General features: G+C 46.5%; 1 protein-coding gene across 1 annotated transcript in view; it reads right to left on the reverse strand.

Moving 5' to 3' along the window:
• The window catches only part of LOC144133748 (uncharacterized), a 67,850-nt gene that overhangs the window by 14,603 nt on the left and 36,855 nt on the right, over window positions 1-16,392 (reverse strand). Inside the window, exon 5 of the mRNA XM_077666870.1 lies at window positions 1,235-1,388. Coding sequence (XP_077522996.1) covers window positions 1,235-1,388 — 154 coding nt within the window. The remainder of the gene's footprint in view (window positions 1-1,234; window positions 1,389-16,392) is intronic.

Here is a 16,392-nt window from a genome sequence, read left to right on the forward strand (position 1 = left end):
ATCTGCGCCAGCGCACCGCCTGAACAGCGTATATCAACACAGGTCTCTGCACTCACATTCAGCTTCTTCGTCCACGAAAGCTACCCTTTAACACACACACACACACCCAGGAAAAGTTCGCGCAGGTCTTTCGTCATTAACAAATTAGCCTTTTATCTAAATCTATCTGTTTATCAAAGCTAGCACATCGCATCTTCTAACTTGCGTTTTCTGGAGTTTCATTACTTTTTCCGGTCCTACCAAGGCACGTGGTCGTGTTTGCAGGCGCACTGACATTATACGCTTGTGAAACAATCACGAGCTGTGACGCTAATGCGTTCTTTTTTTTACTGGTGTTTCTGAACACTCCAATCTTAGCGGTCAGTGATTATGGTGCCAGGGCTGCAAAAATGCTGGGCATGCAAACACTATCCTTTTCATAAATTTCAACTGCGGTGGCGAGTGCCTGAAAAGAGGCACAACGCCTTATGGTAGGTAACTTGTCAGTGCTTCCCTCTTTCACCAGCTTCTGGTGTGCGCAATACCGATATATTCCTTATATCCTGCCATTTTCCCCAGAAGTAGTACCAACCCACTGCTTCTTCCTACACTAACAAGGTAAAACGAACAGTGCGAACAAGCCGAGCTCGAAGTTATTCTAGTCGCGGGTTGAACGCAAGCCCTTATATGCGCCATGAAAGTTTGTTTTCATTTACGGAGATAGCCAACGTCTTTTTCAAACAAGTGAACACTGAGTCAGCCACTAAGAAGGCACTGTTTTCTGTCCTGGAAGAACTGAGGGGGCGGCCTCGATTAAATGCTGCATCTAGAGGTTTGCAACTTAACTTAATACAGGTAGATACTCAGCTCTCAAAGTAAACAGGCAAAAAAATATTGCCTCAAAATTGCACGCACGTACGCACGGACACACGGACACACAGATGAAAGCACGCACGCACACATGCAGAAAGTGCCTCCCCTAGTTATTCACTCGCTCAATGGCACGGAATTCGCTTTTGTAAACTAAATCTCTATCCACCAAATCGGCTTGCACAGTCGTACTAAAAAGAATAACCGATTCACAACTTTTGAAAGGAAATCTGTATTTCACAGTTTGCAGTGAAACAGGTGCCTCTAAAAACTTCAGAGGGAAGCAAAATTCCTCAGACGCATGCAGACGGCCCGAAGCCCAGCGATAAATTGCGGCGCTATCGAAGAACAACCTCGGGCAATCAAGCAGCGACCAGCCACTGACCTCGGCCAGTCTGAGCTGCTCCTGCCACTGCTGGCGCTCTTTCTGGTGAAGTCTGGCTCTGTCGGACCATGCCTTCTCCGCGTCCTCCACTGAGCGCTGCAGAGTCTGCAAAAATGTTCTCCGTGTGCTGCACGGCCCGCTTGTAGCGTTCCGCCTGCACGCATTGCAAGGGCGTTTCAGTATTTTCAGTCGAGCAAAGTGCGCTGCTTTCTGAAGCATTCTCTTTTTGGCAGCGAAACCTGTTAAGGACACGCTTCCTAGTTCGGTTCTTTTGCGTCGGGGTTCCTCTGGTGTAAACTCGGCATGTTGATTTGTCCGGATGCTATGGTATCATGCATTACTTGACGTCACGATTGACAGTGTTGTGACGTTACGCGCAATTTGCGAGTCAAAATAACAACATTATATTAACCGCTACGAAAACCTGTCGCTGAATCTCGTGTCAAGGAGTGGCAACCATCGTGTCAGCTTCTTTTTCAGTCTCCAGGAGAGGCCACAACTTATATCACAAATGAATGTATGATGATTTTTCCTTAAGATGGCAGAAACGAAGTGGGCGTAATGTGATCTTCTGCTCATTGTGCATACTCGGCCACTGAAACATTACTTCTTCAGACGACGGTAGTTATAACGACAGAGTACGAAGCATTCTTGCTGAAATGCCGCAGAGAAGGCCTCTCTTCAATGTGCATGGTTCCTGGTGTATGAGTACAGTCCCCCTCAACAAAAACACGCTTCGTTTGGCGCCGTGTTCTTTGAGGGCCACTGCCTAGCACAACGTTATTGCCTCGTAGTACATAGTGAGTTTAATGCTCCAACACCGTCTGGGCTTATCGAGGCGATACAGCCGAGGAGACCACTCTCCTGAATAGCCTTAGTTGCTTATTCGCCATTAAACCCAACACATAATCTACCACTTACACCGGCCACATCAACCCGGACCTCGAAGCGTCAGTCACTTATGAAAATATCTTCGCAGCTGCCCGCACTTGTAGCCGCTCTAGTGCCTCAGGTGCCGACAGAATCACTAACGCAATGATACGCAACCTCTCCAATGATTCCCTTCAAGCACTTACCCAATACATCATTGATGAACTGTGGGCCCTAGGCAAAACATCCTCTCAGTGGAAAGATGCAAAAGTGATACTCATCCCAAACCCAACAATCCAACTTGCCTTTCTGCTCTCAGGTCCATATCGCTCGCCTCCTACTTGGGCAAGCTATACGAGTGAACCATCTAAAGACGCCTGCAAAACTAGATTGAAAATCATGACCTCTTTCCCCCTTCTATGCTTAGCTGTCGACCCGGTCTTTCTACGCAAGACACCTTTCTTCTTCTCAAACACAAAGTCCTCACGAGGATACCACCAGGTGGAGAGGACCTTTTTCTAACACTTGACATTATGGGCGCCTTTGACAACATTTCCCACTCTGCAATCCTAGAAGATCCAAATCAGCTACACTGTGGATCTCGCATGTTCCAATATAGATTAACCTTCTTCACTGCCCGCACAGCCATGATAGGCTTCGGATATACTTGATCGCCTCGCTTCCAGACACCCGTCAAGGAAACTCCACAAGGTGCTGTCCTATCACCACTACTATTCAATATAGCCGCAAACGTCGTGTTTGCCGAATGTCCGTTCCCTTCAAACTATTTTATTTCATTTCATCATGGTACTGAAAAGGTGTCCCCCCACTGCAGGCGTGGTACCAGGCATTTCTTTTTAGCAGCTCTCAACCCGTACACATGCCCACACGAATTGTCCGAGAGAAGCTTCAAAGTGCTCTGTGGTGTCTTAGGAGAGCGCGTCCCACATGCTAACAAATATGTTTCCGCGAGGCACGAGATGTTTAAGAGCTTCATATGGTCGGCAGCGGAAGGTGTTTCATAAACAGTTCTTGCTGCAAAGCATTTAAGAATTGTGGTTCGTCAACTCAAGCTCACTCAGACCGTCTGATATATCGCACGAAAATCGGCATTGAGCGCGATGTAATGCTGGCTCACCTTCTTTTTACAGACAGTACAAACCTGTTCCTTGAGTTCAGCGTCCGAGTTGCACTGGTTTGATATTGATTTTATGAAGCTTAACGTCCCAAAGCCACTTAGCAATCAGAATAGGAGTGATGCCGTTAGGGAGGGCTCCAGATAATTTCGACGTGCATTGACATCGCAGAGTACACGGGCCTCTAGATTTTCGCCTCCATCTAAATGTGACCGCCAATGCCTAGATCGATTCCCGTCTTTTATGTCAGCAGCCGGGCACCATATCCACTGAGCCACTTCGATTTCGGGGGAGTTGCTGTAGTAGTAACTGGTGTAACCAGAATGGCTCAGCCCCCCTCCACAGGAAAAAGAAGATTTAGGCGTTGACCTCACTCATGACGTCACTGCAATGTGTCATAGCAACACAACACGTTCTGCGACCAGACGCAGTGACATCACGAGTGACGGCACAGTTCCCCGCCCCCCTTCCTCATACTCCTACCACTACTGTGGCAACCTCCCTAAACACATATCTAGACATCGTCTTTCATACTCAGGCTCTAGTCCAGCACTCTAGAACACATCATCTATTGCCTTGAGGAGCGCTACATGAATAGCAAACTTATTTGAAAAAATAAAAAGGGTAGTTAATAAAAAACACATATTCATATCGATTCCAAATTCTTAACTTTATTATATCGAGAAATGAAAATACTTTACTTTAATTACAATTTATTTTTTCATGCACACATGGTAAGGGTCGAGAGAAAAAAGCAAGAAAGCCATAATGCCTTTCAGCCCCTACATAACGGGGCAGCAAGCAACATCCAAATTACATACAAAAGTAACCTCGCAAAAATGAAAACATTTGTTGCCAATAACGCTTGGCGCATCATTAGAAAAAACAATAAGGAATGAAGTGCACACAAAAATAATAAAACCAAAAAGGGAACAGAAAGAAAAATATACTTCATAGAAAACCAGGTCTTTGGTTATTCGAATCAGGTCAACACTTTATGGAACGAAAGATAAAAAGAAGCAGTGTAAGCATGGTGAAATCTAAACAGTTGCACATGCCTCCTGTATATCTTTGCGGCATGCTCTTGATACATCCACCTTTGCAGCATGAAACTTATTTAAAAGAAGAGAAACGGGTTTGTTAGGCTATATGTAGCATTTATTGAGCGGCATGTTGGAATATTCGCTGCGTCTGCTAGGGTAAACTTGTATGTTTAGCGAAAGGTGTGCTCTATCACCGGAGTAACTCACATTATGTTTTATGTCATTTTATATCTTCCAGCCATCCTAATATTATACATTTCAGATGCATTTATGGCATTAGACTGCCAGGATAAATATTGTGTGTTTATATCAGCCCCGATGTTTAGAATTTCACGTTGAGCCTTCTTCCGTAAAACGTAAATCCTATTTTTTATTGGCACCTGCGCATAGTTTACTTGGGACATAAAGAGCAAATTATACAATAGAAGTTTAACTTTAAATGGAAGTAATTGACAATGCCGGTTAATGATACCTGTAACACGAGCAAGCTTACGGACGACAGCGTTAACATGATTGTCCCAGCTTAGCTGGCTGTTAAAATGTACCCCCAATATTTTAGTAATGTCTACCTCTGTCGTTTCCAAACTTAGCTTATGATCGCATGGTAAAATAATGTTTTTATTTTTCGGTTTCAATTTAGCAGCCTCAGTTTTAGTTACATTAATTTTCAACTGATTATTGAGGGACCAATGATGGAGTGTACTTAGTGTCCTATTTTCCTCGTTTATCACATCTTCTCACACGCTTGATGAGAAGAACAGTGGGATGTCATCTGCATACATAACACACTTCGCATGCAGGAATTGATTAACGAAATCATTTATATATAAGTTTAAAATAAGCGGGCCAATGATACCTCCCTGAGGTATGCCAGCAGTTACTCTCTTTACTGAGGATCGACAGCTATTATTACTTATAAACTGAAAGCAGTGTGCAAGAAATGACGCAAGAAGCGCATGAACATAACGCCTGAAGCCATAGTCGAACAGTATTGCCAAAAGTATGTTATGACTGATGTAGTCAAAGGCGTGCGGAAAATCTATAAAAACACTAAGGGCTAGTTTCTTTTCTTCGAAGCACTGTAAGATATACTTTTTTGGCTTAATAATGCTGTCGCGGTAGATTTATGCTTGATAAAACCGAACTGCGAATCTGTTATTTGGTGTTTGTCACAAAAGCAAGATATTCGCGTGTGGATACTTTGTTCCAGTCCTTTTGAAAAGATCAATAATAATTGGTTTTTTGGGGAAAGGAAATGGCGCAGTATCTGTCTCATATATCTTTGGACACCTGAACCGCGCCGTAAGGGAAAGGATAAAGGAGGGAGTGAAAGAAGAAAGGAAGAATAGGTGCCGTAGTGGAGGGCTCCGGAATAATTTCGACCACCTGGGGATCTTTAACGTGCACTGACATCGCACAGCACACGGGCGCCTTGGCGTTTTTCCTCCATAAAAACGCAGCCGCCGCGGTCGGGTTCGAACCCGGGAACTCCGGATCAGTAGTCGAGCGCCCTAACCACTGAGCCACCGCGGCGGGGCTAGAAAAGATTGGCAGCACGGATCTGGCCTGTTATCTGAAACGCAAAACTTATCACCTTTCTTATACAAAGCTGCCACTTTAGCAATTTGCATGCGCCGTGGAAACACTCCGTATTAAAAACTTAAATTAAATATATGAGCTGAAATTGGGGCTGGAATATCTAACATATGCTTCACAGGCAGTATCTGCAAATCATCCGCATCGTGGCATCTGCTATTCTTTATGATCATGAATGCAGTGAATACCTTAGGGCTTGTAGTTAGACTTAGATACATAGAATCGCTACTTTGCCTGATGCGAGCATCATGCGTCATTTTTGATGAGCAGAAGTTCCTGAATCTCGCGTTATGCACTGGTAGCCCCGCCCGTGAGTCCTTTTCACATTTTATTCTTCACAGAATCTCACTTCTTTCCAGACATGCGTTGCTTCCTACATTATCTCTTAGGCACAGATGTCACGCATGACGAAAAAGTTAACATGCATCGAAAGAATGCAGCAGACCTCTCTGCGATGACTGGCGCTGGTATTCGGGGTATCATGCGTGCCGTCGGAATCAGCAGTGCAGCTACTTTCGCGACGCTCGGCGCCAAGCGACGCATCACCGCTGCGGTGATCCTGGCCTGCGTTCTCGTCGTAGTCTAGCGCCCGTTCCATCTGGGCTGCCATTCCAAGTTGACCCGATATCCGTTTAAATGCATGCGAATCCGCGAGAGGAAGTTTTGCGCTATCAAGGGTACAAGACCTGAGCTGTGAGGGCTAGGGTGTTCTAATATTCGTCCAGCGCGTACCATTTTACAGCGAAGGCTGTTAAGGACATATTTCCTGATTCTTTGCCGTTGACGCTGGCGCAATTCCGATGAGCAAAAAGAGAAAATGAGAGAGGTGGAGTTGAAGGAGATCTACCACGCCGCGCTGACTGGTCACCGTTCCGCGAGACGATGATATGTGATGTCATTGCAACCTGGTATAGCAAAACGTCACGCTGAGAGGGCCGAGCAGAGTGACTCCGCGCACACTATACCCGAGAATGCAAATAATAACGCATGTAGAGTTAATTATTTCATGTGTAGGTAGTGTGATAGCGTTCGAAGCTGGTAATGCCTTTGTCAGAAGTCAGTGGGGGGGAAAGGGGGAGGGGAAAGGGGGGACTGTATGATACAAGTTTCCCTTCCCGAGCAATGCGGAGTGGTTACGGCTTCCTTTTCGCACGGATATTTTTTCCAAAGGACACTGTTACGCACGTAGGCCTGCGTGGTGCTTTCTGAGTAATTGTCTGCTTTGTCATTAGTCTACACCAGACCACCACCTTCCCCGGTAGTTTAATGGAGCCATCAGACAGACAGAGAGACTTGATCTAGCGACGTCAGTACCGGCATAGTGACGCCGCTTTCCTCCCGCCTCCTGCCGGAATGGTTAGTCACTTCAGGTTTCATAATGTCACTCGGCCCTCAGTCCCCAGGGGCTGCGGAGCAACTGAACACGGCGGCGGTCAGATGTTTGACGGTGCATGTGGTGCTAAGAATCTCTCGCTTCGGACAACCCGCCATTTGAATCGGAACCTGGCAACGTTTAATGGTTGAAGCTTATCTACTGAGGCTGCCCTAGCATTGCTGTTAGAGGAACTAGCGGGCATTAAATGGGATGTCATACGGCTCAGAGAAGTTAGGAGGACAGGTGTGGCGTATACAGTACTAAAGGACGATCACATTCTCAGCTATCGTGGATTAACGGATAGAGAAGAACTAGGTGTCGGATTTCTCATTAATCAGGATATAGCTGCCAACTTAGAAGAGTTCTATAATATTAATTAGTGGGATGCAGGTACAAGCTGCTTAAGAAGATCTCCATTAACGAGTTAGGATTAAGAGAGAAAAATAGAGGAATTCAGGATATCGCTGCATAACAGATATTCAAATTTAACTCAGGAGGACGATCTTAATGTTCATACAATAAACGATAGTTTGACAGCTATGATTACAGAGTGCGCAATAGAAGTAGGCGGTACGATGGTTGGAGAGGATACCGGTAAGTTATCTCAAGAGACAAAAGATCTGGTAAGGAAACATCGAAGCATGAGGACAACTAACTCTACAGATAGAATTGAAATAGCATAGATATCGAAGTAAATAAATAAGTTTAAGGGGGAGGGGGGAGCGTAGCCGACATAACGAAGTTTAAAATGGAGAGAATCGAGCATGCTCTAAAGAACGCAGGTAGCCTGAAAGCGGTGAAGAGGAAACTACACATAGGCAAAAACCAGTTGTATACGTTAAGAGACAAGAATTGCAAACTCATTACCTGTACGGATAATTAATATAGTTAAAGTAGCCCGAGAGTTCTACACAATCTGTATAGTAGTCAATGCAATAAGAACATTAATAAGAGAGACAGCAACGCGCAGGAATGCGTCATATCGTCAGTAATGAAAGAAGCAAAGAAAGCCTTAGGAGCAAAGGAAGCGGGGAACGCAGCTGGTGACGATAAGCAGATCTTGTTAAGGACGGAGGGGGGCTGTGCTAGAAAAACTAGCCACCCTGTATACTCCATGCCTTACGACCTCGACCGTACCTGAATCTCAGAAGGTAGCGAACATCAATTTGATTCCTAATAAAGGAGACATCAAGGACATGAAAAAGTAGAGAACGATCAGCTTACTGTCCATTGCCTACAAGATATTTACTAAGGTAACCGCTAATAGAGTCAGGGCAACCTTAGACTTCAATCAACGACATTATCAGGCATGCTTTCCTAAAGAATATTCCTCATTAGATCGTATTCACACTATCAATAAGGTGATAGAGAAATGCGCAGAAAATAAGCAACCACTATATATAGCCTTCCTGGATTACGAGAAAGCATTCGACTCAACGGAAACCTCAGCAGCCATACATGCACTACGGAATTTGGTGTAAAAGACGCTTGTGTCAGAATACCGGAAGATATACCAGCTGTTTCAGGGAAGGTGATCATTCGTGTTTAAAATTGCGGTTTTAGAGGTAAACAGAAGCTATTTACGGCATATATAATGCCAGTGTTTGCGGACGTCAAAAAACAGGCGAATCATCTTCACTCCTGTTTAAAAGAGGTATTCTGAGGCCTGAATTGTCAACAGTTGGAAAAAATGTTAATGGAGAATTCCTAAATAATCTTCGATTCGCTGATGACATTGCCTTGCTGAGTCACTCACGAGCTGAACTACAAATCATGATCATTGCGTTAGGCAGAGCAGAACGGTGGGTCTAAAAATTAACATGAAGAAAACCAAAGTAATGTTCAAGTCTAGCAAGGGAACAGCAGTTCACAACTGGCAGCGAGTTCCTGGAAGTGGTAAAGGAATACGTCTCCTTAGGGCAGGTAGTGACAGCTGATCCGGATCATGAGTGGGAAACAACTAGAAGGATAAGAATGGGGTGGAGCCCATGTGGCACGTTCTTTCAGATTATGAATGGCAGTTCGCCGATATCCCCCAAGAAAAAATGTACAACAGCGGTATGTTACTGGTACTCACCTACGGGACAGAAACATGGAGGTTAACGAGAAGGGTTCAATTTAAGCTAAGGACAACTGAGCGAGCCATGGAAAGATAAATGGTAGGTGTAGCGTTAAGAAACCGGAAGCGGGCAGTGTGGGTGAGAGAACAAACGCGGGTTAATGACATCCTAGTCGAAATCAAGAGGAAGAAATGGGCGTGGTCAGGGCACGTAATGCGAAGGCAAGATAGCCACTGGTCCTTAAGGGTAACTGGGTGGATTCCAAGAGAAGGAAAGTGTATCAGGGTTAACTGGAGAGGCGTGCGAGAGACCTTAGCCCTGCAGTCAGGCAGGATATGATGTTGACGTCACGTTCTTGTTGCCAACTGGACTGGATGACGACGGACACCACCGGGGTTTTTCACCCATGCGGCTTTTTATAGTATCGCATCAATATTAAATGAATAAATATTATATTTCAAATTTCAAACAGTTGTAAGTATATCATGCCCTACAGTGCGGTACAACCATCATGTAATTGAGATTCTTTTCTGGTTTCCAGCATTTTACAATTTCTATTCAGCGTTTGCCTACAGAGTGCAGCCAAGCGAAATTGCCGTCCCGTTTTGGTTTATTGCGAGTGACGTCTGCCGACTCAGATCGCAAACTTATCTGTCTGATTTACTTTATTTCATTTAACATCAAAAAAAGAAAATACGGAGGCACTAACGACTGCTTACGTGCTGCGAATGCGAAAGTACGCTCGCGTGGTTGTGCGCAACGGTGCTGGCGTACTATTCTAATAAAGTTTACAGTGGAGCTGTTCTGTTCGTACCAACCCGGGTGTGAAACCCACATTTTATTGTTTTTTCTTGATTATTTAGGCATGTCGTGAGGCCAGGTGAGTTTTCTGACTGTGGGGCGTAGTCAACTACGCAACTGCAGATTTTCCGCCTCATTAGCCGTTTAATGCTCTCGCATTAACAACCCGGAGAAAGGTTCTCATTGCAGTCATTATATCACAATCCGCAACGGTGTTTTAGCGGGATAGCGTTAGGGGACACGTTCAGCGGCAGCCTTTGCGACGCCAGCGTTGGCGTATCCAGAAAACCAGATGGGCCAGCGAAGTTGCGTTACCTTGGGACGTCATCACATCCTGCTTACCTATGGATGTCATCACATCCTGCCCACCTTGGCAGGTGGCATTTAATGATTTGTCGCAAGCAGGTGCTCGGGAAGAAAGAAGTAGGCGTCACAAGCCCTACTGGTGGATGTGTTTCAATAAAACCCCATTTAGGGGCTGTGGCGCATCGCCTAACCTCTGCAACACTTTTCTAGTAATGGCATGAGGACTCCCCGCAATATATGAATATTTAGAATGACCAATTCTGCATATTGAATGGGCACGGCGGCACTGCGAGGATACGGTTCGCTCAGATAACGTTTTCTTTCATCGTGCAGTTCTTCGCTGGCCTGCTGCTTCGCACCTCGGCTGAGTGCACAGGACAGGCCAACGCAATCCCGATGACACGATGGTCTTCGACACAGATTTTCATGTGCCGCATCATCGACTTTCCTCGCGTACAACGGCATACCACCTGGCCCACCCATCAGAGACAAGCTGCGCAGTGTCTACTGCGCCTGAGCTGACGAGAACGGCACCGCTGGACTGGCCAATATATAGCACCGACGAGCGCTCAGCTGGCATTAGGCACGGCGGCACTGCGGGGATGCGGTTCGCTCAGAATTGGTTTTCTTTCATCGTGCAGGTGAGGAAACAGTACGGAAAATGTTTTTCTTCAAGTGACCCATGTTTGATAGCGCTGCCGTGCCCGCGGCTACTGAGCTTTGTCTTTTGAATGACGTCATGTTTGCGAAAGCTGCTACTTCGGGGAGGAGATATAGGAACAAACCAGGGGCCGCATATGGCTCAAATAGCCAAGCAACTTAAGGAAATAGGTTCAGACATTAAGGACATAAAGGAAAACAAGCTGGACGATATAGAAAAAAACTACCTGCACTAACCCGACTTGAGAATTCTGTTGCCTCCCTCCACCAGAAGCTAACTGAAATGGAGTGTATAATCAAAAAGCTAGAAAAGAAGATTGATGGCCTGGACATCCGCAGTAGACGATCAAACCTGATCATATACGGCTTACCTGAAAATGATGGTGAAACTAATGACCCTCCTGAAAGTACTGTCAACAAAGAAATAATGCAAGACACCCCAAGCTAGACCCGGTTGCTTTCGAACGAATACATCGCTTAGCTAGTCCAGGACCCAACAAAACTCGGCCGGTCATTTTTAAACTCCTTGATTCAAGACAGAAATCCGCAACACTGAAATACTGTCACAAGCTAAAAGAAACGGAATACTCGATTGGCGAATATTTTTTACCGAAAATACGAGAACTGCGCAAGAAGTGAGAAAAATCTAAGCCACACCGTGACAAACGTGAGAAGGTTTCAATGGCATTTGATAAACTTTACATCCACAGCTGCATATTTGTATGGGATGACGAAAGAAATGGCATAGTTTCATTAGAAAAAAACAGCAATCTAAGCCGGCCGCCGTCGCAGAACACCCGACGCAGGGCGCAATCAAGGACTTAGCAATACTAAACATAAATGCCCGAGGTATCCTCAACAAAACTGATGGTGGTGGTGGTGGTAAAAAATTATATCCCATAGTAGGGGTCCTGAAGGACACTCGGCTAGGCGCCAGGTGTAGAGGGCAGCTCCCACGTCGGCACAGAGCCCAAATCTCTCCGCCGCCGCGCTGGCCTCCTGGATAGCCCGAAGCTGGTCGTGAAGTGAAGCACTCTTTAGCACTTTGTCCCAATGTTCCTTGTTCTTGGTGTAGGCGTCACTCGATGCTCAAGCACACAGCATATGGTCCAGTCTACACGTTCACTGCACTGTTCACACACATGTTGTCCGTCGTAGTCTGGGTCGATGTGTTTCATGCGCCATGGGTTGGGGTTGAATTCGTTTGGAGCAAGCGTAACGTGACCGACTGGCTGTGGGTTAATTTCTTATCCGGGAGGGGAAACTCTCGTCTGCCTAAATAAAAGTGCTTAGTGAGCTCGTTGTACGTGAATAAATGATCCCTATACTCGATATGTGGGGTAGCGGAGGAAACCGGAGGGACGCGGTCGATGAGTCCTCGCGCCGCCTCGTGTGCGATCTCGTTTAGATTCCACAGACCACCCCCTAAGCTACCCATGTGTGCGGGGAACCATACGATGTAGTGATCAATGATGTTACTTCCGCCTAAGATTCTTAGCGTCGTCTTGTCTATTCCGCCCTTGGCGAAAGCTCGTGTGGTTGCGCTAGAGTCGCTGTAGACAGTTGTGAAGCTCGAGTCTTTGAGTGCTAGTGCTATCGCTGCTTGTTCAGCTACCTCTGGCTTCTTGGTGTAAAGCGTGAGTGAGTTGCGCATTCGCCCGTGCCCGTCGATTACTGCTACCGAGTAGGCATGCTTTCCCGGTATGGAGGCTGCATCCACGAAAGCTGCCTCGTCGGGAAACCTTGCCGCGTCCGCAGCGAGGGCTTTGGCGCGGGCAAGTCTTCGTCCTTGATTGTAGACCGGGTGCACATTTCTAGGGAAGGGGAGCACTTTAATTGCTTCTCGCATGAATTTAGGTAGCTGCAGGACGTTGTCCCTTTCTGTTATGGTGTTGAGGCCGAGCTTGACGAGAATCTCTCGGCCCGCTTTGGTGCTTGATAAGCGTGAGATCTGTGCCGTGTGCTGAGCTTCGATGATTTCGTCCAGGGTGTTGTGGACTCCTAGCTGCAAGAGTAGCTCAGTGGAGGCATTATCGGGGAGCCCCAACGCTGTCTTGAAAGCGCGGCGTATGTGTACTTCGAGCCTTTTCCGATGTTTTTTTTTCAGTTAAGCATTGCAGCCACGTATGTTATGTGGCAGAGTACAAAAGCGTGGACTTTTCTAATGGAGTTGTCCTTGCTCAGTCCCCTGTGTCTACACATGATTGATGCTGCGCCGAGACATTCGGATCGCGTTCGCAAACTTCATCGTGATGCTGTCTAGCATCGCCCTGTTGGAGCCGTTACTTTTATGATTAGTCCTAGAATTCGTATTTTGTCAACCGTAGGTATGCGATTTCCGTCCATGTCGTGTTACTCTATGCATGGAGTGTGGTGTTTGCGCCAGTCGTTGGACGGGCGGCCTGGTCTTGGGGCGTGGTAGATGAGCAGCTCGGATTTTCTAGAAGAGCAGGGAAGTCCCATTGGGGTGAGATGGGCCTCGGTAACAGAGATGGCTTCTTGCATGCGAGCTTCCAATTCCGCATCGCTGCCACCGGTGCTCCAGATGGTGACATCGTCTGCGTATATGGTGTGCTCCACATCAGCAATTTCACCCAGTGCGCGAGAGAGCTTTGCAATAGCCAAGTTAAATAAGAATGGTGAAAGTACGGAGCCTTGTGGTGTTCCCTTATTGCCCAGATCAAAGCTGCCCGAGACGTGCTCGCCTATCCGGAGAGTGGCGTTCGATCCTCCAGAAACGCCTTGACGTTGTGGTAAAAGCGTGTTTTGAGATTATGGTCAGATATGGCTTTGAGAATGGCTCGATGGTGGATGTTGTCAAAAGCGTGCTGCACGTCGAGTCCGAGTAATGCCTTGGTGTCTCGTGTGGGGCGATCCAGCAGACTTTTCTTGATTCGTAGCATAGCGTCTTGCGTTGAGAGGCCCGGCCTAAAGCCGATCATATTATAGGGGAAGTACTCCTTTTCTTCTGCGTATTCCGATAGTCTATTCAGGGTGACGTGTTCGGCTAGCTTTCCTAGGCAGGACGTTAGTGAGATTGGCCTTTGGTTTTGTAGGCCCAGCGGCTTGCCCGGTTTTGGGATGAGGATCATGTTGGCGTGTTTCCACTGCAGGTAGATGGCCAGTTTTCCAGGCTTCGTTGATTTGTTGCTTATGAAAAAACCTGGCGCTATCAAACGACGACACAAAGGGGACACAGCGCTACTCGCAACTACAAGAAATTTTATTCAGAGGCTTCTATATATACAACAAAAACCAAAACAACCCAAAGTAATCGCACGCCACTTGCCGACCGATGTACAGGAAGAGATTAACACACGGATTTCAATCGCTCTTTCAAATAACTTATCTCTCCTTCAGACAATCCAACTGAAGGGTCACTGACACATGTATGCCCCGTTTCCGCGATATGATAGGCTTCAACAATCTCCCGCGTTACACGATCTCGGTGACGAAAAAGAACACACGTTTTGGAAAAAAATGGGAGAACATTTCTTCTTGCGCTTGCTGCAGTCACGACAATGGATAACCATACTATTTGAAGTGTCACCTCTTTCCAAAGCTCCAGCATGCTCCATCAGCCGCACATTCAAACATCGACCACTCTGGCCTATATACACCTTTCCGCACGACAAAGGGAATTTGTACACTGTGCCCACTTTGTAAGCGACATATGGTGATAAATGTTTGACAGCACATCCTCCTTTTCTTTTCTTTGCACTCTGCTCCACCCTAGCTGCAATCGCAGGGCATAACGTTGAAAGTTTTTTGGGAGCCGAAAACATGACAGGGATTCCATACCTGCTGGCAACTTTCTTAATCCCATGTGAAAGGCGATGAACGTACGGTACTACAACGGGTTTGCTGTGCTCTTCTTTTGTGTCGTTCTTTCCCTGGCCTTTCACCCAGCGAATAACTTTCTCGCTGGCTCTGCCGATCACGTGACCTGGATAACCACTATCACTCAGTCTTTCCACCTGATACTCGATGCTTTCCTTGATGCGATGGTGACAAGACTTTGATGCAGCCGACTTTAAACACGAGACCGTGATCCCATCCTTGATGAGCTTCGAGTGTGCTGACGCATAATTTAACAGGCCTTTCGCGGAACGGGGACGGTAACTCCAGCAAACATGGTCCGGGTTTTCAATTGATCGAAGGTCTAGGAACTGACACTCTCCTTCATTTCGAACCTCGTGCGTGAACTTGAGGCCCATACCACTATCCTTAAACAATTTTACTATGTCTATTATCCTGCGTACGGAGCTGTCACAGTTGTCCAGAATGATTAAGTAGTCGTCAACGTAACGAAAAGCCTTCCGAAACAAGCGAGCTGAATTCAGAAATACCTTCTTGTTAGCACTGCCTAAGAACATACTACTAAGAGCGGGAGCTACCCTAGACCCAATGCACACCCCTGCGCGCTGCACGAAAAAACGGTCACCAAACCCAATTATTGTAGACTTCAAATAAAATGACAGAATTTCTAGGAAGGTCTCAATGGACACACCACACCTTTCAATAAACGCCTTTTCATCATTGTCACCAGGAATGCATGAATGGACGGCCCTCATCAACTTATTGTGCGGCATCGAATAATAGAGGTCCTCTACATCGATGCTAAAGAAATAACACTGTCCCGGGTTGTCATCCATCAGGTACTTGACCACGGCTTCTGAGTTCTTGATACTGCATGGGTCATCTACCTTCAGAGATCCCAAATTTGTCTGTAAATACTTTGCGACGGTATCCTGCCACGATTTCTTCTGCGAAACAATGCAACGGAAGGGCATACATTCCTTATGCGTATTTACGCTGAAGAAGGCTTCCAGATGGGTTGCCGAGGCTGCCTTCACTGAAGACGCTAGGCGTAGAAGGTTGTGGCACTGAAGAAGTGTCACTGCCTGCTTCTTTACTGCGTTCGCTCTGAACTGTACTTCTTTAAAATTCTTGTGTACCGCTGCACTTGTCTTTTCCTTGAACGTGCCGGTTGGCATGACGACGAACACTCCATCCTTGTCCGCTACCAGCAGCCGCAGGCCATGTTCCAGCATATACTCAACCAGCTGGTCTGTACTCCCGTGCTTCTTGTGCTTCTCTTCAGTCCTCTGGAGCACAGATAGGCATTCGTCCGCGCATCTTGGACGAAAGTCGCTAGACACGCCCATACACGGACTTTGAGAAAGCAAGCTTCTCCGCGGGATGAAGAACGGGTTCAAAACCAAACTTCGGTCCCAACTGTAACACCTTCTTGTGTTCCGCTGAAACAGGCTTGTCCCCTAAAACGATGATATTGCCTTCTTTCGTGGAC

The sequence above is a fragment of the Amblyomma americanum genome, chromosome 5 (genome assembly GCF_052857255.1).
Source record: "Amblyomma americanum isolate KBUSLIRL-KWMA chromosome 5, ASM5285725v1, whole genome shotgun sequence".
NCBI lineage: Eukaryota > Metazoa > Arthropoda > Arachnida > Ixodida > Ixodidae > Amblyomma > Amblyomma americanum.